Source organism: Elephas maximus, chromosome 2, assembly GCF_024166365.1.
Source record: "Elephas maximus indicus isolate mEleMax1 chromosome 2, mEleMax1 primary haplotype, whole genome shotgun sequence".
Lineage (NCBI taxonomy): Eukaryota > Metazoa > Chordata > Mammalia > Proboscidea > Elephantidae > Elephas > Elephas maximus.
In genome coordinates this window covers 201,862,671-201,885,977 of record NC_064820.1, presented here as the reverse complement: position 1 = coordinate 201,885,977, position 23,307 = coordinate 201,862,671, and the positions used below count along the sequence as shown (strand labels likewise).

General features: G+C 38.1%; 1 protein-coding gene across 1 annotated transcript in view; it reads right to left on the bottom strand.

Annotated features, from left to right (window-relative positions):
* Positions 1-391: 391 nt before the first annotated feature.
* The window catches only part of CANX (calnexin), a 37,140-nt gene continuing 14,224 nt past the window's right edge, over positions 392-23,307 (bottom strand). The window contains exons 2-15 of the mRNA XM_049874542.1: positions 15,088-15,264; positions 14,531-14,604; positions 13,169-13,227; positions 12,360-12,501; positions 11,807-11,888; positions 11,144-11,336; positions 10,403-10,592; positions 7,627-7,740; positions 7,187-7,343; positions 5,879-6,094; positions 5,143-5,262; positions 3,996-4,122; positions 3,744-3,823; positions 392-1,771 (exon numbers count right to left, since the gene is read on the bottom strand). Of these exons, the coding sequence (XP_049730499.1) occupies positions 1,718-1,771; positions 3,744-3,823; positions 3,996-4,122; positions 5,143-5,262; positions 5,879-6,094; positions 7,187-7,343; positions 7,627-7,740; positions 10,403-10,592; positions 11,144-11,336; positions 11,807-11,888; positions 12,360-12,501; positions 13,169-13,227; positions 14,531-14,604; positions 15,088-15,261 (1,782 nt within the window). The 5' untranslated portion in view covers positions 15,262-15,264 and the 3' untranslated portion in view covers positions 392-1,717. The remainder of the gene's footprint in view (positions 1,772-3,743; positions 3,824-3,995; positions 4,123-5,142; positions 5,263-5,878; positions 6,095-7,186; positions 7,344-7,626; positions 7,741-10,402; positions 10,593-11,143; positions 11,337-11,806; positions 11,889-12,359; positions 12,502-13,168; positions 13,228-14,530; positions 14,605-15,087; positions 15,265-23,307) is intronic.

The following is a 23,307-nucleotide window of genomic DNA, read 5'->3' as shown; positions in this document are numbered from 1 at the left end:
TAAAGCACTAAACAGCAAGAAAAATGTATCCCACCCTTAAAAGAATTTAAGTGAACCAGTTAAAAGGTTGAAGATGAAACAGATACAGCCTTCATCTTTTATGAATGTCCTTCTTCCCCAATACTTCCCCAATATAAACACTGTGGAGTGTTTATAGATTCAGTGCAAGGAACAGTATCATTGGTACATTTGAAACACCTCTGAAGAAAGAAAAAACCTAAAATAACATCTAATTCTGAATACATTTCAGTGTGGTGTAATAATATTATTACACTATATTGATGGGGGGAGACTCTGATAGCACCCATCTGCATTCCACATGAAAAAACAAACCTAAGATCACTTAAAAAAAAAATTCTACAAGCCACATAGTTAAAAAAAAAAAAAAATCTGAACAGAATTGCTTTATTGTGTAATTTAAGTCACAACTATTACATAACTGCAAACAAAGACATGAAAGATTTAGCAGCTACGAAAATCAGGGTAACTCATGCTATGTATCACTGCTCCCATGAATACTTTTAACCTGCATTCAATTACAATACAGTCAATTCTGAATTGGCCTGCCTCTGGATCAGACTTCTGAAGTCTTTACATAGAGTAAAAGAAATGGATAAAAATTTAAGATTGTATTCTATCCTGTAATTTGACCCTTGAAAGGTGTGGGTCTGCTTCAAAAGGAAAAACATACACATAATCACAATAAAGCTTAACACTATGCAGAGCTTATAATCATTTTTCAGCAACAGACAGCAAGCTGTGCTGTGAAGAAAATGCATAGCAGAGGAGAAAGCTGGGAATTTGGAGGAATAGGTAAGGAAAGTGTCAACACAGTGGAAGAAGTGATTTAAAACATTTGCATTTACTCCGGAGCTCACATGTCCTGCTAACGTTCCTTAAAACGCTAGCTGTTAGAGAAGGCCAGAGACCAGATACCCACTGTGTGTGAAGTACGAATCCCCCAGTACCACATTAAGCCACCTCCTCCACTAACTGCAAAGCTGTCTGGGAACTGAGCAGTTCCAAGGGCAACAGAACACACGTACTTTATGGTTAACCAACATCAAGTGAAAAGGTTTTTTTTTTTTCCTTTTTGTGTCTCTTTTTAATAACTTAAATGGAACTTTTATAGAAATTTGGGCTTCCATCCAATCCTTCTCCATCTCCTTAGGAGGAATTGAGTAATGGAAGCAAGCAAAACAAGATTATAGCCACAAAGGACTGCACTTGAAACATGATTCTCAATTTTAAGGGAAAGAGACACTTGAATGTTTTATAATACCAAACTTAAAAAAAAATCTGTTATAAAACTGCAATTCATCCCCCTAGCATTTCTAAATGTTTGTGTTATTTTTGCATGGGCAGATTAATACATTAAATTAAGCCAAGATTTTAAAGATTGGCAAAGTTCTATCTATTTTAAAAAATAAAGATGTTTAAAAACAAAAATACAAGTTAGTTGTTTCATGTTACATTTTACAACCATTATGTTAAATGCTTGCTTTCTACAGAAACAGGGTCCCTTATGTCACAACTGCAATTATTTACTGCTAGATGTTCAAAGTTACATGGGCTAGTGTTCAACTGGAACCTGTTGATGGTGACATCTTGAGGTTTTCTGAGTTTCAACCTAAGGTGTGCCAGGTCCTCTTCTAGGACCACATTGGCAGGGGGAGGGGAGGGAGAGAAAATCACAGATTCAGTTCTTAAGATTGTTTCACTCTTTTCGAGGCTTTCTGTTTCTTGGCGATCTGTTCAAAATTTCATCCTCCTGTTGGTTAAAAAGAAAATCACTGTAATTAGCAAACTTCTTAAAAATAAAAATTTACTTAATTTGCAAGGTAAGTCAGGCTGAAGGTAACCCATCGGAAGAAACACAAGAAAAATAATTAGAAGGAAATGCACCAAAACAAAAATCACTCCTCCCATGCATACTTTTAGCCTGTGTTGGTGGGATTATATATATTCTAATTTAGCTTCTTCTCTTTTGTTTTCCCAAGAACACGTACTTTTCTTAATCTAACCCATAAATATTTTCAAAAAAAATCAGACTCTGTGCTTTCATTTATTATCTTGCTTGATCCTCAACAATCTCTTCGACTGTGGGCACATTACCCCCATTTTCAGGATAAGAAACCTGAAATTCATAGATACTGAAGACTATCCAAGAAGAGTCCCATGTAACACTCAAGAGGATAAGTCCAGTGCTCCTTCTGTTCCACCACAGCTACTTTTTAATCATGTCAGGCACTTTTGGGGATATAAAAAAAGTATGAGACATGGTCCCTACTTTTAAGAACTCTGCATTCTAGTTGAGACAGAATATAGCCATTGACAATATTAACAAAGATACAAGCAGCATTGACCTTTAGAAATGGGAAGGCAGAGTTGTGGCAGTTGGAAATAGAACTGTTAGTTTTATAGGAAGGACCAGGCTGAAACACAAAAAGGTGCTGGAAAAGGGACCTCTGGAAGCAAAGGTGTGGACATGGTAACATTAGTCATGGTTTGGGGGACACTCAGCTGGAATATTAAGAGAGAGGACATTAAAAAAGGGGACAGGCTCATGCCAGGCTAGGTTTGAACATGAACCCATCAGCAACTCCCATCTTTCCCCCTTATTCAAACCAAACCCCTCTTACCCCATTATCCACCACAAAATCTAGATCTAGATGTCCTACTAGTTCTCACTCCCTCCACTCCCCATCACCCTGTTCAGAGACACCACATCTTGCCTGGATTGTTACAGGAGGCTCCTATCTGGTCTCCCTGAACCAGTTCTATAGATCAGTGTGGTCTACAGAACACAGAGCAGCCAGAATACTGACTATGTCACTCCTCTGCCCAAAAGCCTGCAGTGGGTCCCCGTTTCACTAGGAGGAAAAGCCAAGTCCATACAATGGCCTATGAGACCCTACCTAATCTGTAGCTCCACCTCCCATCCCCTCTTCTCCACTCTCTCTACTGGCCATACTGGTCTTCTGGACTACCTCTCAGGGCCTCTGTACTGGGCCTGCCTGGAACACTCTTCTTACTGATACCCCATGGCAAGTCCTTTCTCTCCTTCATCTTTGCTCAAATGTCATCTTTCCAATGAGGTCTACCCAACTCACCCCCAGCACTTCTAATACCTTTTCCTGTCCTTTTTTTCCCCACAGCCAATCACATTCTAACGTACTATGTAATTTACTTCCTTAAAATGTTAACTGCTTGTCTGCTTCCCCCACTAGAATTTAAGCTCCCCAAAGCCAGGACACTTATCTGTCTCCTTTCTTGGTGTATGCCAAGCCCTGGAACAATGCTCAACACATTAACAGGTACTCAACAAATTATCTGTTGAATGAATGAACCAATTTATGGACAACAGGGACAGAGACTTTAGAATACAGTAACTAGTACAAAGAAATACTTTAAGGACACAGTGAGAAGAGGTAGAGAAGATGAGACAGAACCGTCCAATAATAAGCCCAAGTTCCCATCTTAGAAAGTCTTTTATTAGTTTTTCCCCTTCTGTTTATTCCAGAAAGCCATTTTCAGCATAGAAAAATATTTTGAGATTCAGATGTAGCTTGAAATTACCAACTAAAATGTTGGCCTGCATCCCTAATGATCCCACTTTTATATAACTGGCTCTAACAGAATTTTTACTGCTATAGCCATTGTAAATTACCCTATGAAAATACACCCGTCATTTTAAATTTCTGTTTAGTTGCTTGAAATACAAAATTTCCTTCCCCTTTTACCTCTGCTTTAGGTTTTCTATCTTCCTCCTCTTGGCTAGCAGTCCCACCATCTTCTTCAGCATCACTTTTTTGTTTCTCTTCTAAAATAAAGTTAAACAACAGAGAAAAACCTTACTTTTTTGGGGGGAGGAGTATTTAGATGAGAACACACCTTTAGAATATAAATTTTTACTGTAACTTGCTTATGAGAGTCTGAAACAACATCTTTAGGTCATGCTGAAAACAGATCTGGGGGCAGGGCTGACGCCTTACCAAGTTTTTCTTCACCTTCTTCCTCCTCATCTTCCTTGTGCTTTTCCTCCTCCTTCTCTTCTTCTTCCTCCTTCACATCTGGCTGAGGAGCATCAGTCTTCTTGTATTCCACAGCACTGGGCTGTTTCTGAAATATTCCCCGAAGTGCCACAATTTTGTTCACATTTTTAAGTATGACATTATTATATAATTACTGAATAACTATGGGCAAAGTCTGTACCAGGTTACACACAGAAGGAAATACATACCAATGAGTAAGATATCATTCCTATCTTTAAGGACTTTACCGTCTGTGAGCCGGGGGGTCGGGGGGGTTAACAAGGTGGGAGGAACAATAAAAACGGATCTGGCAGAGAGTACAGGTCTAAGAGTCAGACTGACTGGGGCACAAATACTCAGAACAGTGGTAGGGAATAAGGCTGGAAAGGAGCTATGGATCCTATTATAATGTGCCCCAGATAAAAGGCGATGCATAATCTTCATTTAGTAGGAACAGAAAACCTAAACAAAACTGCCTTTTTTTTTTTTTTTTACATGATTTTATCCAACAAAGGCTAAACAAGAAAAACTAACAATAAAGCTGTGGTAATTCTACCACATATTTTTTTGGGAGGGTGCAGATGGCAGGGGATGAGAAATGAAAGATCAAATAACTAAAGTACAAGAATAGAAATAGCTATGCCAGAAGTAAAAGCTGGTCTGTGCCCAGAAGGCTGGATTTATATCTAAGTTTATTTTTTTTAGAGAGCTGCTACCAAATATTAAGGAGTATTAATTATATAGGAAACCCTGATGGCATAGTGGTTAAGTGTTACAGCTGTTAACCAAAGGGTCAGCAGTTCAAATCCACCAGGCACTCCTTGGAAACTCTATGGGGCAGTTCTACTCTGTCCTATAGAGTCGCTAGGAGTCAGAATCGACTCAACGTCACCAGGTTTTTGTTTTAGTGATTATATGGTGGCCTAAATAACACTAGAAACTGAGGGGTTATAAATTTTATTTTCATCCAGGCATAATATATGGCCATTAAGGATTAGTGAATCAAAGTTTCAGACTTTTATCTGGCAATACCAAATTTGGCAATTTATCAGTTATTTTTAACATCACAAGAGTTCCTTCTAAAAGTGATTCCAAAGAAAATTCATACCTTTCCAGAGCAGCAGAAGAGGATAACAAGAAACACAGGTAGAGCTACAGTCAGAGTGTAGACCACCCAAAGCCACGGGCGCTCTTCAGCTGCCTCGATCATCTGGCCCACGACTCCCGGCTGAAAAACAAGACAGGACTGATTGCAACTTTTGGCTTTTGACAACAAATATAAGCCGCAGTGTCCCACTGTTCAACTACTACATAATACTACTGAAGCTCCTTTTTCAAATGGTTCAAGCCAAGATGTTTATATTATATAAAAAGAGAATTACGATAAAAGTCTCAATTTTCATGCTCTCCTTATCATCAAGGCGGCTTCACTTTTTTAAGTGTGAAAGGTGGTTTCTTAATCACTTGCAAAAGGTTCCCTTTAACCTCAGGAACCGAATTTCTTGATCTCAATGTCTCTGGTTCTCCAATTCAATTCCCAGCTCTGCCACATGACCAGTTGTTTGAAAATTCCATATACTGGGTAAATCAAGATTCAACATTTAAGAGTGCATTAAAACATACCCCACATATATCACAAATAGAGAGTATAAAGCCACTGTATTTAGACTAATGAAATCATGTCCAAAAATCCAACATTTTGGCTTTAGCAGGTAACTTACTATCACACTTTTTATACCAATACTCCCAAATATGGGGAAATACAAACCCTGAAAACGTTTCACAAAAGTAGCAACCAGTTACCTGCAATAACAGACACAAAAACATAACAAGCAAGCACAAACCTCAGCAGCCCCGTCGGCAGCTTTCTTCAGACCCCATCCATCATTGGCCCAATCATCAACTACTCTTCGATCGCCAGAAATGATAAAGTTGTCAAAAAAAATGTCAGAGGTCATGGACCACAGCTCCAAACCAACAGCACTAAAAGGAGTCATTTTGAAAGGTTCCAGGTCTTCAAAGAAATCAGGATTTGGTATTTTCCTGGGTTTCCAGATTCCCTAGAAAAAAATGAAAAGAAAAAATTTAAGATAATTGTCAACAAAGTTTTTGGTGAATCTTCTATGTGATGAGTTCTGTATGACCAATGAAGGTAAGTGAAAACTTCATGAAATTTAAATGAGAAACAGGAAGAATGTAATAAATGCTAGTGATGTGTCAGGCATCGCGCTCAGTGTTTTGCACACTCTACCTCTATGATTTCTGGACTCCAACTACTTTCTATTCCTAATACCATCCACGACCTTGGTCCAAACTACCACCTCACTCTGCCTGGACCATTCCAGCAGCCTCCACCCTTGTCAACTGCTGATGGGAGTGGCAACATAAATCAATACAGGCTTTTTCAGTGGTGATTTAAAAGATACATGGTCTCCAACCAGTAATTTCACTTCTAGCGAACTACCTAAGGAAACACTTAACACATATATCCGGGTATGTATAAGGATGATTATGGCAGCACTGACTCTAAAAGCTTAATTTGCAATCCACCTAAATGGCCATGAAAAGGACAGTTAAAGGACAATTTTTCACTTATGGTTTGCACAATTAAAAATACATTTTAAAACAGAAAAATACATTTTATACTTCTGACAAAGTGGAAACCAGTGATTATAATTTTAAAATTATAATTTTTTCCAAATATGTTTGAAGATTTAAAACATCACTATTTGTATTCCTATCACCTCATTTGAGCCTCACAGTCTTTTTACAGTGGCAGATACTGAGTCCAAGCACTGAGCAGGCCTCCATGGTTGAGGCTCCAAGTCACATCTCAATTGTCTCTCCACCATATCACATAGACTGCCAATCTTAAGATTTAGATCCTGTGGCCGAAGCACTCACCTGGTTTTCCATTTTTCTTTTTAAACTTACATTACAAAACAACAATGACAGCTCTTCTCTCTAGTTTCTATGCTTATCTTTGTAGCAATTAAGCCATAAAATTCTCTCTCAACTTACAAAGTTTACTTTCTGTTTTTATTTCAAAATTGTGAATTTGGTGATCAACCTGGCAATTTCACTGCAGACAAAACTTTTAGCTGAATACTAACAGACCAACAAAAACATATCAATCGTCAAGAAGCACAAACCTGGTAGTTAGGGTTGTCAATCATGGGAGGCTTCCATTTACCCTTGTAATTGGGGTTGTCGATCATAGGTCGCTGCCAGACACCACACCCAGAGGCAGACTCACATTTCGGGTTTGCAATCTGAGGAGCCTCCCATTCTCCATCCATATCTTCATCCCTGTGGAGGTAAAAATAACAGATTCTGAATGGTTTCTGTGACTCAGCAGCAGTCCTGCCGCTCCCGAGATACTGATGGAATGCTTTTAGTGTCACACTGTAAGGTATCAAGTCTTCTCCTGGATCTGCATTTCAATTAACAATGTCTTTCATGACAATTGCATTAAAAAAAATGTCATTAAGTTTGTCGAGTTCCACACTTAAATCTAGGTATCTTGGCTGTATTTGAGCTTTCCTTCAATTAAAAAAACCAGATAATTTAAAAAGTTAACTAAAGCTCTTACCAATCCTCTGGCTTCTCTGCATCTGGGTCAGGTACATATTCTGGCTCATTATCTAACCAGCCTTCAGGTTTTGTGGCCTCCTCATCTGGAATCTTAGCAGGGGCATCTTCATCCCTTAAACGTAAAAGAAAAAGCGAAGAATGACAACACTGGCCAAAGAATCACACTGTGGTCCCATTTTGTGAATCGGAAACAGGGCAATTTAAAAATATTTAGGTCTTATTTAATAACAAAATTTAAAATAATCCTTCCTAGAAAATATTTGAAAATCATATATCTGATAAAAGTTTAATATCCGGAATACATAAAGAGCTCCTACAACTCAACAACAAAAAGACATGTAACCCAATTCAAAATGGGCAAAAGATCTGAACAGACACTTCTCCAAAGAAGATATACAAATGGCCAATAAGCACATGCAAAAACACTCAACATAATTAGCCCCCAGAGAAATGCAAATCAAAACCACACCAACTAGGATGGTTATAATAAAACCCTTGCACAAATATAAAATGGTACAGTTGCTTTGGAAAAGCTTGGCAGTTCCTCAAAAAGTTGAACACAGAGTTACCATAAAAACCAAAAAAACCAAACCCAGTGCCATCGAGTCAATTCTGACTCACAGCGACCCTATAGGACAGAGTAGAACCGCCCCATAGAGTTTCCGAGGAGTGCCTGGTGGATTTGAACTGCTGACCCTTTGGTTAGCAGATGTACGTAGCACTTGGCCTACACCACCAGGGTTTCCTAGAGTTACCATATGACCCAGCAATTTCACTTCCAAAAGAAATGAAAACATACGCTCACACAAAAACTTACACATCAATGTTCACAGTTGCATTATTCCTAACAGCCTAAAGTAGAAATCCAAGTGTCCATCAACTGGTGAAGGGATAAGCAAAATATCCATACAATGGAACATTATTCACTCATTAAAAAAAAAAGAATGGGGTAGTGACACATGCTTCAACATGGATGAACCCTGAAGACATTATGGCTAAGTCAAAGAAGCCAGAGGCAAAAGGCCATATGTTGTATGATTTCATTACTATAAAATGTTCAGAATAGGCAAATCCATACAGATGGAAAGTAGGTTAGTTTCCAGAGGCTGAAGGGAGGGAAGAATGGGAAGTGAATGCTAATGGAGTACAGGGTTTCTTTTGGGCATGATGAAAATGTTCTAGAATTAGATAGTGGTGAAGGTTGCACAACCTTGTGAATATACTAAAGATCAATGAATTGTATACTTCAAAACAGTAAATTTTATGGTATGTGAATTTTATCCCTGTAAGAAAAAAAAAAGCCTCTTAAAATAAAACTTCACCAAGAAATACCTAATTTCAAAGTTTTATCAGTTGCCGTAAGACAATACCACTTTAGCTGGTAAGCAAAGTCACCTTCTATACTTGGTCAGAATTATGCCTGTTTTTGAATTATGCTAGCAACCCTATAGGACAGTGTAGGGCTGCCCCACTGGGTTTCCAAGGAGCAGCTAGCTGGTGGATTTAAACAGCCAACTTTTTGGTTAGCAGCCAAGCTCTTAACCGCTATGCCACCAGGAGTCCAGTTTTAAATTATTTGAGAACTTCAAGAACTTGTATAACATTCACCCCTCTCCTCTAAAAAAACCCAGCGAATTAACGAATATAATACTGAACAATGCTGAGTCCAAATCCAGTGTTCACCAAACATACAAATAAACATGGCATTTATACTAATGTAACCACAAAATTCATGAACACACAGCTTACCTTTAAGGAGGGAAAAATATCAACTAGAATTTAATTGCTAAGCCTAAGAAGATACTTTTACAAATGGAGGATGAGTTTTATTATTTCCCTTTGTTCACGTGCTGCCATTTCTGAAAGCTACTATATTGGACTTAAAATATCCTACTACCAGTGGCCATATATGAGAGTATGACCCTGCCAGATTTCATTCCTCATCACTCTTCAATGTGTACCCAACATAAAAGACCATATACTGAATTTCCCCATGCAGGTCAGGTTCACTACCACTCCCCTACTTCTTCACATGAGGCTTTTCTTCATCCAGAGATACTGTTTCCCAGCTTCACCACTTTGTTTTTAACTCTCACCACACCTGCAAGTCCCAACCTGATTTGCCTTGCTCCAAGAAACCATTCCTGGGTTAGGTATACTTGGTGCGCTACTCACCCAGTAACACCTTCTAACAGACCCCAGGCCACTTCACTGATTTGGCTGTCTCACAACTGACTGGGAGCTCTGTGTACAGTCTGTGTCCTTTCAGTTTGTATACTGTGGTCCGAAACAGCAAGTATTTTGGAGTATTGTTTAAATAAATTTTTTAAAAAGGTTTTTTTTTTTTTTTTTTTAAACTAAAATGTAATTTCAGCATTTTGCTGTTTATAAAACAGTGCATGGTTAAGTGCTTGGCTGCTGACAGTTCAGTGGTTCGAGGCCCACAAATGAGTTCCACAGGAGAAAGACTTTATGATTGCTTCCATAAAGATTACAGCCTAGGAAACTCTATGGGGCAGTTCTACTCTGTCACATAGGATCGTTATGAGTGGGAATCAAGTCGGCACATAACAGCTACAAAACGGTGATGCAATCCAGATGATCACTATGACCCATCTTTAGCCTCAGTCATCTATATTTTTTTCCTATAGTTCATACTGCATCATAGATAATTGAAAATACCAGCTTTTACTCAACCAACATTTGGTTGTTCAAGCCACACAGAATATACGAAATGTTCCCTAGCACTCGAAGACAGACCCCCAAAGGCTCACCAGTCATCTGGCTTGACAGCATCTGGATCTGGTATTTTTGGTCTTTCGTCCCAATCCTCAGGCTTCCGGTCTTCAGGGTCCTCAATTTCACGTGAGGGATTTACAGGAGGAGTCATGTCACTCAACAAATTTCCACTGTTCACAACAGACTGGTCAACTAATATCTCAAAACTATTATCTGGATTCAAGACTGTAAAAAATTGAATGCAATAAAAAGGTTATTTAAGAGCTCTCTTTACCACAACACAAAAGATCATGACTTCTAACAGAAGGAAGGAAGCACCACGGAAGCATGTAGTTAAAACTGGAGTCAGAACATGGTCAGAATATAGGCTTATTTGTGCTACAGGGCCTTGGCAGGTTAACTCCCTCTTGCTCATAAAACATAAAATGCTAGTTCCTCTATTTTCCAAAAAATACAGTAAATGATAGTTAAAAATTTTAAATCCAAAAGACTTCATTTATGAACATTAAAAACATCAAAAAAACCAAAGGCACACAAACCAATGCAATCATTTGTCTGACACAAATGGTTAGTCACCAGTCATCATGTAACAAGGTTTATCAGAACCATCCCATCAGTTCAAGAGAAGCTTCTTTTAGTCCTGACAAATTAAGCTCATTTCACCACTGACGTAAAGTCAACCAAGACTCCATTCTTGTTTGCAGTCTTAGGTCTTGTTCAGATCTGCAATATTTAAATTAATGTCATGAAACCAGCACATTAATGGTTTTTCTTACTTAATGTATAAAGATGTGTTTTCTTATCAGTAAAATAGGTCTTCAGATCTGCATCTGGCCTCTTAGCATGTTTTTCTTCATATATACCCGTCTTTGGGTTTTTGTGTCGGAAGATGAAGTGCAATTTATAGTCCTCTCCACATTTATCTGGACCAAACATAATCGTATAAGGGGTCTTGTCGTGGAATTGATCCTTCAGAGACAAAAACGAGTTATTTTGATAATCTCGAAGTATTCAAAACCAACCTTTACAAAGTGTGATATTTCCGTATAAAATTTCCAATAAATTACTGTGGCAATTAAAGGAAAAGATGATCACTTTCTAAGGCTTATTTAGCTAACTGGCAATTACCAATAATTTTAAAATAAGAAACTATCAAGTGTTTAAAAAAAAAAAAAAAGGAATGTACGTGGGTGGTTATTACTACTTTCATAAAACAAGTTTGCTGAAACTAAAATCAGTGATAAGGTAGAAATAGTTGGTAACAGCTTTGAAATTCGTGTCCTAATAGAATTTCAAATAAAAGTCAGTATTCCCAACCCTCCAAAAATACTTAAACAGCACAGGAGGAGGCCTTTATTTTCAGGGGTCTTATAACATTTTCTTTCCTTTTCTTAAAAGAAAACTGTGGGTGGCTAAATAAAAAAATAGGAAATACCTACCAGATTGAGTTCTGGAGTTTTAGAAAGCAGTTTCACATAGGCACCACCACATTCTATTCCATTTTGGAAATTAACCTCATACCTAATTTCAGACAGAAAGGAGAAAACCACATGGTATTTTGAAGACTCAAATCTCTTAATCTATTTTCCTTCTCTCCCATCTTGATCATGTTTTATTATCACCTCCTTAAGAAAGGTTAGAGTTTACATTGCTTTTGAATGGCTGCCCAACCACAAGAAAATAAGCAAAATAAAATAAAACCTTAATGCAGACTCCTCATAAATAATTTTTGCAAAATCTAGTTCATTTGCTATCAGGAGGAAGAATAGCCAGTTTGTTTCAAAATAATTTTGGGTGCAGGTAAAAAAAAAAAATTACAGAATCTTCATTTATCATTGCTGAAAATCACACACAAATCTCTACACTAATTTACATAATCTCATATTTGTTTACATGGAGAAACCGTTTTACAATATAATGTCTCCTGAGATCACCCTTCTGGGAAAGATCACCCTTCCCAAAAAGTTTCTATCAAACAGCCATGTCACTTACTGAACAATGAGAGGCTTGGTATCAAACAGGAAGGGCTTGTTCAGTTTAGCAGAGATGGCATGATGCTTGGCCCGAGACATCAATACAAGTCCTTTATCGCCTGGAAGCTTTGTTTCCTTCATCTCATCTACCTCCCACTTTCCTGTAAGACAACACAAAAATGTTCCACTCCTTAACTATGCCTTTGAAAGCCCTTTAAATGGGAAAAAAGAAAACTCGAAGCTGTATTAAGTCTATCATACTGACAAAATTTTAGTATGTTCTAGTTATCTATGAGAGTTAGATTACTAATACTAAAACACACATATATTTGATAAATATTGTCGTGTGCTGTCAAGTCAATTCTGACGCATAGCAACCTTGTAGGACAGAGTAGAATTGTCCTATAAAGTTTCCTAGGCTGTAACCTTTATGGGAGCAGATTGCCAGCTCTTTTCTGGTGGTTTCGAACAGCCAACCTTTCAGTTAGCAGTCAAGTACTTAACCACTGCACCACTAAGGCTCCTCCGACAATTATTAGGACAAGTGTTTTTTTTTTAAACTGTAAAACAGTCATTTTACCATCACCCAGAAAAGACTTTCCATTTCCAACACACAGCAACATAGATGATAAGTAACTTTGTAGTTTTATGGTACTGAACATAAAACAGGTCTAACCCTATAAAATATAAGATAGCACATAAAGATGACAAAATTTCTATAGCAAAATCTTAAAATGTATATTTCCTTTTAAGCCAGTCTTAAGAGATACCATGAAAACAAAACACCAAACTCCAACCTGCTATTATATCTAAATCAAACGTTCTCACCATCATATTTGGCAATTTCATCATCAGTGTCATCTTTCTTGGCTTTGGATAAAATCCACCTGTAATTAAGACAAACCCCAAAGTTAGATTCAAATAAATGATAGGTGACCAATGAAGGGAAACAACTTAAATGCTAATAAAGGCAGGATCTACACTTTTAAATCTCTGCTATTCTTAGTCTACTTAATTTTCCACTCTTAAATTTGTCATATGAGAAGTGACAATACATTGTACTCAAATCACAAACCTATTAAAAAATACCAAACCCAGAAGATACTTCTACCTTTCTTTTTAAGACTCAAGAGAGAGAAAAAAAAAAATTTCTCAAAGAACAAAAAAATAGAGTAGAAGGGAGAAGGGAAGGAATGGAATCAAGAGCCACAAGTTCTAAAAGACTATTTTTCTAAATGGATATAAAATAAAATAGTTAAGACATTTCACTACATAAAAAATTATCCACAAAGGAGAATGAAGAACACCAAGGTCACAAGGTAATTATGAGTCCAAGAGAAAGGGCCACATGAACTAGAAGCTACATCATCCTGAGCCCAGAAGAACTAGATGGTGCCCGGCCACAACCGATGACTGCCCTGACAGGGAGCACAACAGAGAACCCCTGAGGGAGCAGAACAGTGGGACGCAGACCCCAAATTCTCACAAAAAGACCAGACATAATGGTCTAAGACTAGAGGAATCCCGGCAGTCATGGTCCCCAAACCTTCTGTTGGCCCAGGACAGGAACCATTCCTGAAGACAACTCATCGGACATGGAAGGGACTGGACAATGGGTTGGAGAGAGATGCTAATAAGGAGTGAGCTACTTGCATCAGGTAGACACTTTAGACTCTACTGGCATCTCCTGTCTGGAGGGGAGATGGGAGGGTAGAGGGGGTTAGAAACTGGTTAGAAACGGTCACGAAACGAAAGACTGGAAGGAGGGAGCAGGCTGACTCGTTAGGGGGAGAGTAAGTGGGAGTATGTAGTAAGATGCATACAAGTTTATATGTGAGATACTGACTTGATTTGTAAACTTTCACTTAAAGCACAATAAAAATTATTAAAAAAAAAAAAAAATTATCCAAAGGGTGAGAGGGACGAGGAAAGGATAACAATGCTTAGGGCACACTGAGCATCTGTTAAGAGTGACAGAAAAATCTGGGAATGGCTAATGGTGATGGCTGAACCACACAATGAACGTAGTTACTGAACGATGTATGTGAAGACTGTAGAAATGACAAATGTTCTTACCTATATACTTTCCACATTTAAAAAAAAAAAAGCTACCCAAAGAGGAATCCATTATTCCATCTCATTTACACGCCATTTCCCTCTCAGATTTTTTTCCCTCTGAGAAACACTTACCCTGACAGAGTTCCTCTGTCAAAGGAATCAGCAAAATACACTTCCCCTGTTGGAACCGGAGCTTTGTAGGTAACCTGTGTGAAATATAAAAATGAATTAGGAATTGAAATTTTCAGTAACATCCCTTTTTTAGTAGGATTTATTCTCTTGGTTTGCTTTCAATTATCACAAAAAGTTCATAGCTGGCCCCTGAATTGAATCCAAATTACTTTTGGCTGCCAGACATCAGTTATTTTAGCAAAATTTGCCTTCCCCTTGAAAAGGACCCAAATTTTTTTTCATACTTTGATTATTTCCAACCCAAAAAACTCACTGCCATCAAGGTGACTCCAACTTATAGTGACCCTATAGGGCAGAGGAGAATTGCCCCATAGAGTTTCCATGGCTGTAATCTTTATGGAAGCAGACTGCCACATCTTTTTCCCTTGCAGAAGCCGGTGGGTTTGAACCACCAACCTTTTGGTTAGCAGCCAAGCATTTTTAACCACTGTGCAACCAGGGCTCCTTTGATTATCTCAAGAGGTGAAAAAAGAATAGACTCTATGACTACTTCAAACCTTTGGAGATGCAGGAGTACTGGTGTCTGGTTTTGATTTTGAGTCTTCTACCTCTTCAAGGACGTCGTCAAGGTCATCCTCAATATCAATCATATCATCATCGTGTCCATCATGAGCTTGAACAGCAGCAGTTCCAAGTACCAGTAACATACACAACAACCACTTCCCCTCCATAGTCTACAAATAAAAAGATTAAGGTAAATGCAATGCCATCTATTTTGAGTTTTATGAAGACTAACCGTTTTTTTTATTTAAAATTAACGCCTCCAAATCACAGAACTAAAAAAGGAAATTTAGTGTGAGTTCTTCATTTTATAGACGAGGAAAGTGAGCCCAGAAAGGTTAAGAGACTTTCCTAAAATCAGCTAGTTTAAAGATTCAATTTCAAGAAAATTTCAAAATAAAATTCAAACATAAACAATAGTGCCCATATAGAATATTATCTTGGCTATACAAATGTAGTGTATTTAAATACAATTTCAAACTAACTCCTTGCATTTGTAAAGTGTTTTACAATGGATAAAAGTCCTTCCATATATTAATTTACAATGCATATTAATTAGAACAATACAATGAGATAACTGAGAGGACAACTCCTCTCACATAAAAACTTAATATGAACGCTGCTGCTGTTCAAAGATCACCAACTGTTGACATGGTTCTAAATTGCTGTTTCAGGATTTGACAACAAAAATTTTAAACCAAGGACCCAGCTGCTTCACCCAAAGCCTCTCAACAAACAAGCACAAAAACATGTATTTGAGTCTTCTGCTGGAATATCTGATTGCCTTTCCAACACATTTGATATATAAACTTCAGAAAGCTAAGCTTAATTATTTTACTTTTTCCGGCAGAAAAAAAAGAGCTCCCCCAAAATAAGAAAGGGGGGGAACTGAAGGGGTTCCTTCATAAACTTATATGGCCCCAATTCACAACCATGGCGGCCATTTTGACCAATTAAGTTTTTAGAAAAAATTTAAATCAACTTATTTATGCGCTGAGTTTAATGTCAAATTCCTTATAAACTCTACAATCCCTTAAAGTGGATAGCTCAAAGAACTAGACGTACAGGTACTGGGTTTGGTGGTGTTTCCCTTAATTAGGCATCGTGAGACTTGTGTTCACGAAATTAAAGAAGGTAAATTTCACTGGATGCCTAAATATCCGGCAAAAAGTCAGTGCTGAGAATGAAGTGCTAAGTAAAATCATTCATAACCTTTCCTAGGACTGGCACTCGTTTTTAGAAGAAAATCTCAATGTCAACATTCTGCTATGGTTTCTTATATATTTAAGAAATACCTGTAATCTAACATTCATTTACTCACTGAAAAGGCCTCTATTTTCTACCATCAAAATAATACACAATGGCAATAATAGCGCTTTGTTTGATTTACAACTACAACAGAGATTCTCTATAACGAACAGCTTGATTCAAGACTTCTATCTAAATCAACTCTGTACAACTCTGAAGTTATCTTCTCATAGATACAATGCTACAAATGGTGTCTGGTTCCCAGTGACAGACTACAAAACCAAACAAGCTATCTATGGCTGCTAACCAAAGGGGCAGCAGTTTGAATCCACCAGGCACTCCTTGGAAACTCTATGGGGCAGTTCTACTCTGTCCTATAGGGTCGCTATGAGTCGGAATCGACTCGACGGCACTGGGTTTGGTTTTGGTTTATAATGATTACAACTTTTTCTAAGGTAAACAAAATGTTTAATTAAGTAAAACGAACCACTGGATTAATTACTGTTAGGTGACACAGGGTGGGTTCACAATGACTCTACGTAAAACAGAATGAAACATTGCCCAGTCCTGTGCCATCCTCAGAATCGTTGCTATGTTTGAGGTCGATGTTGCAGCCACTGTGCCAATCCATCTGTTGAGTGTCTTCCTCTTTTCACCGTCCCTCTACTTTTCCAAGCATGATGTCCTTCTCCTGGGACTGGTCACTCCTGATAACATCCCCAAAGTACCTGACACGAAGTCTCACCATCCTTGCTTCTGAGGAGTATTTTGGCTATACTTCTTCCAAGACAGTTTTGTTTGTTCTGGCAGTCCACGGTATATTCAATGCTCTTCACCAACACCAATAATTCAAAAGTGTCAGTTCTTCGGTATTCCTCATTCTTTGTCCAGCTTTCACGTGCATATGAGGCAACTGAAAAATACCATGGCTTGCGTCAGTCCCACCTTAGTTCTCAAAGTGACATCTTTGCTTTTTAACACTTTAAAGAGATTTTTTGCAGATTTACCCGATGCAATACACCATTTGATTTCTTGATTGCTGCTTCTGTGGGCGTTGATTTTGGATCCAAGTAAAATGAAATCCTTGACATCTTCAGTATTTTCTCCGTTCATCCGTTTTCTTTATGTTAAGATGTAATCCATACTGAAGGCTGTTGTAGTCGTTGATCTTCATCAGTAAGTGCTTCAAGTCCTCTTCACTTTCAGCAAGCAAGGTTGTGTCATCTCTGTATTACAGGTTGTTAATGAGTCTTCCTCTAAACCTGATACTCTGTTCTTCATATAGTCCAGCATCTCAGATTACTTGCTCAGCATACAGATTGAGTAAGTATGGTGAAAGGATACAACCCTGACACACACTTTTCTGACTTTAAAGCATGCAGTATCCCTTGTTCTGTTACAACTGCCTCTTGGTGTATGTACAGGTTCCTCATGAGTACAATTACGTGTTCTGGAATTCCCATTCTTCACAATGTTATCCATAATTTGTTACTATCCACACAGTCTAATGCCTTTGGCATAGACAATAAAACACAAGTAAACATCTTTCTGGTATTCTCTGCTTTCAGCCAAGATCCACCTGCCATCAGCAATGTATCCCCTCATTCCACGTCCTCTTTAGAGTCCAGCTTGAATTTCTGGCAGTTCCCTATGTACTGCTGCAAACTTTTTTGAATTATCTTCAGCAAAATTTTACTTACATGTGATATTAATGATATTGTTTGATAATTTTCGCATTCTCTTGTATCACTTTCCTTTGGAATGGGCACAAATACGGATCTCTTGCGGTCAGTTGGCCAAGTAGCTGTCTATCAAATTACTTGGCAGAGACGAGTGAGCGCTTCCGGTGCTGCATACGTTTGTTGAAACATCTCAATTGGTGCTGTCCATTCCTGGATCCTTGTTTTTTGCCAATGCCTTCAGAGCAGCTTGGACTTCTTCCTTTAACATCATTGGCTCTTGATCATATGCTATCTCCTGAAATGGCTGGACATCAAACAATTCTTTCTTTGTACAGCTACCCTATGTATTCCTTCTACCTTCTTTTGATGCTCCCTGCATAATTTAATACTTTACCCTTAGAATCCTTCAATATTGCCACTCAGGGCTTGCATTTTCTCTTCAGTTCTTTCTTCTTGAGAAATGCTGAATGTGTTCATCCCTTTCCCCTTTTGGTTTTCTAATTCCAGGTCTCTGCACGTTTCATTGTAATACTTTACTTTGTCTTACTGAGCCAGTCTTTGAAATCTCCTGTTCTGCTCTTTTCATCATTTCTGCCATTCACTTAAGCTACTCTACATCTAAGAGCAAGTTTCTGAGTCTATTCTGCATCCGTTTTGATCTTTTCTTTCTTTCCTATCTTTTTAATGACCTTTTGCTTTCTTCACGTATGATGTCATCCTACAACTCGTGGTCTTTAGTCATTAATGTTCAATCCATCAAGTCTATTCTCGAGACAGTTTCTAAATTCAGGAGGAATATACTCAAAGTCGTACTTTGGCTCTCGTGGACTTGTTTTAATTTTCTTCAGCTTCAACTTAAACTTGCATAAGTGCTTTTGATGGTCTGTTCAGCAGTCAGCCCCTGGCCTTGTTCTGACTGATAGTATTGAGCTACTCCATCGTCTTTCTACAGATGTAACCGATTTGGTTCCTGTGCATTCCATCTGGTGAAGTCCATGCATATAGTCACTGTTTATGTCTCTGAAAAAAGGTATCTGCAATGAGTAAGTTGTTGGTCTTGCAAAATTCTATCATGCAATCTCCGGCACCGTTTCTATCACCAACGCCTTTATTTCCAAGTACTGATCCTTCTTTGTTTCCAACTTTCACATTCCAATCATCAATAACTATCAATGCATCTTGATTGCATGTTTGATGAATATCAGACCTCAGAAGTTGGTAAAATCTTCAATTTCTTCATCTTTGGCATTAGTGAGTTAGTACATAAACCTGAATAGATGTATTACCAGGTCTGCCTTGTAAAAGTATGGATATTATCCTATCACCAACAGCGTTGTATGCTTCAAGATAGATGTTGCAATGTTCTTTTTTGACAATGAATGCCAACGCCATTCCTCTTCAATTTGCCATTGCCTGCATAGTATACCACACTATTGTCTGATTCAAAATGGCCAATACCAGTCCATTTCAAATCACTAATCCACTTTAGACCACTAATCCCTACGATATCCATCTCTATGTGTTTCATTTTTGACTTCAATTTTCCTAGATACTTCATACATCCCATGTTCGAATTATTAATGGATGTTTCCAGCTGCTCCTTCTTGTTGAGGCATGCCACATCCGCAAACGAAGGTCCCAAAAGCTATACTCCATCCACGACAGTAAGGCTGACTCCACTTTCAGCTGTCTTTTGAGTGCCTTCCAACCTGAGGGGCTCAACTTCCAGCACTATACCAGACAATGTTTTACTGCTATTCATAAGGTTTTCACTAGTCTTTTTTTTTTTTTAAGAAGTAGATTGCCAGGTCTTTCTGTCCTAGTTGGTCTTAGTCTGGAAGTTCTGCTGAAACTGGGTGACCCTGATGGTATTTGAAATACTGGTGGCATAGCTTCCAGCATCACAGCAACATGCAAGCCACCAAGTCCAAGACACTGACAGCAAACCAAACCTAGTGTTTCATTTTTCTCCGTTACCAGCATCAAGATGCTTACTGGTACCTTGCATTACTATGGTCTCCAGTTTATTCTTCCTCTTTGAAGCCATCACACGCCCCACTGACAGACTCATCATCCAAAAAACTCTCATGAGAGCCCATTTTGCTGGCTAGTAATCAAAGTCCTCTCTCCCTCATCCTGCTCCACATGGTTTTCCTGCAAGATTCCTCCACTCTAGTCAAGATTTCCCACCTCCTACATGCACACCTAAGCTTGTTTTTCATTTTCCTCTTCTGCCTTAACAGACCACTTAAAAAAAACTAAACACACAGCACAAATACTATTTTCCTCTTAATTTTCTCTTTACAACAAGCTCTAGGGATTCTGCTTGAGTTTCTCCCCAACTGCCACAACCCACGTTCCCTACCAGGTTGCTTTTTCCCAGGGTGACTATGGTCCCTTTCTGTGCTCTGAAATAAGCATGTGAGCCCCAAGTTTTAGCTGGTGATCACAATAATAAAGACACTGTAACAAGAATATTGAACTCTGAAAACTCAGAACAAAACGTTTTTAATGAAGTTTGCACCAAAAAGGTAATCCAACCATATCATGTAACAATACTCAATAGACAAAGCCTGCCTAACACATGTTTCTACTAATATTTTACATCAAACTACTTTGTCAAAACACATTTTAACCAAAATACGTCACTAACACTAAAGACTGTTGAGTTCATTTTGACTTAGAGTGGACGTCAGCAAACTTTTTCTATAAAGATCCAGACAGTGAAAATTTTAGGTTTTAGAAGTCACGTGCATTCTCCCTCGCATTTTTTTTTTTTTAAATAATCCTTTCAAAATGTAAAAACCACTCTTACTCATAGTTTGCCACAAACGTGAGATTTCGCAAAAGCTCTTCGTGGTTTACAGGGCTATAAGTAGGCAAGGAAAATAGGGGAGAAGAGGATAGGGAGGACTAGTAAACCTTATTTCTTTGGTTCTTTCCCATCTACCATTGTATTTTTATGTAATTTCTCAATGGACCCTCCTACTAGGCCTATGACACTGGTCACACATGGAGATAATGCTCTAGTATCCCTATTTTTATAAAGAGATGAAGGTTCAGAAAGGCTAAATGCTTCTTGATCCAAAGCCTCTCAACAAACAAGCACAAAAACATGAACTTGGGTCTTCTGCTGCAATTTCTGATTGCCTTTCCACCACATTTGATACATGAACTTCAGAAAGCTGAGCTTAATTTTTTGGTCTCCTGTTTATAATGGAGACTTTTATGTTTCAGACAAAGCCCAAAAAGGAAAGAAAAAAACTGAAAGGGCTCCTTCATAAACTTATATGGCCCCAATTCACAACCGCAACTGCCATTTTGACCAATTAAGTTTCTAGAAAAAATTTAAATCAACTTATTCAAGTGTTGAGTTTAACGTTAAATTCCTTATAAACTCTATAATCCTTTAAAGTTAATAACTCAGACACAAACACAAAGAACTAGACTTACAGGTACTGGGTTTGGGGATGTTTCCCTTAATTAGGCATCGTGAAACTTGTGTTCACAAAATGAAAGAAGGAAAATTTCACTGGATGTCTAAATGTTTAGCAAAAAGCTAGTGCTGAGAATAAAGTGCTAAGTAAAACCATCCATAACATTTCCTAGGACTGGTATTAGTTTTTAGAAGAAAATCTCAACGTCAACACTCTGTTATGGTTTCTTATATGTTTAAGAAACATATAAGAAACTTATAATCTAAATTTTCATTTACTTGTTGAAAAGGCCTCTATTTTCTACCATCAAAATAATATACAATGGCATAGCAATATTGCTTTGTTCGATTTACAACAACAGAGATTCTCTAGAACCAAATCGGTTGATTCAAGACTGCTATCGAAATCAACTCTACACAACTCTGCAGTTATCTTCTCATAGAAACAATGCTATAAATGGTATCTGGATTCCCAGTGATAACCTACAAAATCAAATTAGCCTAAAACATAGCTAAATCATTGTATCATTATAATGGTTACAACTTTTTAAAAGTTAAAATATGGCAATACTAGTAATTAAGTAAAACAAAACTACTGGGTTAATTAAGACTAGGCATTGGTGTTGGAACGCTGTTTACTCAAGAAAAGGCTAATGAGATAGATGGGCAAGTGGGCTGTTTACATTAAAAAAAAAAAGTACAACGAGGGGGGAGATAGGATATGTTTTTTTTCTCAATAATTTTAAATTGTTGACATATTTTCTTTATACTTTTAAGGCTAATGATGTGCTTCTCAACCTTGAGCAAACATCAGAATCACCCGGAGGGCTTGTTAAAACAGACTGCCTGGGTTCCATCCCCAGAGTTTCGGATTCAGTAGGTCTGGGCTGGGCACACTAGCTCAGGAACCATACTTTGAAAAACCAGTGATTAGAGGTTTATAAATCATTTGTGCTTTGGTGTCCAGTTAATAAAGCACTTCTGCATACATTGTTTCATGTAAACCTCATGTGAGGTACTACTCTCATTTTTCACATTAGGAACTAAAGCTGAACAAAATTAAAATAACCAACTTATTATTACAACTAATAAGCAAGATTCAAAATATTCAAACTGCACATTTCAACTGCTGTTTTTGTGTGCCATCAAGTCGATTCCAAATCATAGCGACTCAATGTGATGGAGCAGAATTGCCCCATAGCGTTTCCTGGGATGTAATCATTGCAGGAACAGAATGCCAGGTCTTTCTCCCATGGAGCCTCTAGGTGGATTCAAACTGTCAACCTTTCAGTTAGCAGTCGAGCGCTTAACCACTGCATCACCAGGACTTCTTATATTTCTACTACACAGCAGATGAAACATTACTCTGTAGTTTAATACCGAAGATGTGTGGCCAGGGTCAGAAAGATTAGTTGGGAAGGAGCAAAGCACTACAGGGAGTGATCTGGAGGTGGGAGGGTCCAACCACAGAAAGGATACCCCAGGTTAGTGGGTCAAGGAACCTGGCAGAAAGAAGTCATCCACGTGGGAAGGCAGAATGGCCCCAAAGACAGGAAAGCAATTTTTCGGGTAGCAGAAGGCTGCCTGCCCTGTCAAGAACAATATAGAAAGTCTCCTGCAAACTTCAGGGAATGTGTTTTGCTCCCACCACCATTTCCCCTACACTCCAAGTTGCAGAATTGGTTTTTCAGGGAAGAGATGTATAAGCACTCACCTGTTCTGTTCACATTATCCAGGATTGTTAAAGCTGTTGGGAACCTATTGCCAGACTATGACATGTCGATTCTCATAGCTGTGCACTCAAGAACCTAACTCATTGCTAGCTTTATGTATACTGTTTCAACGACTAT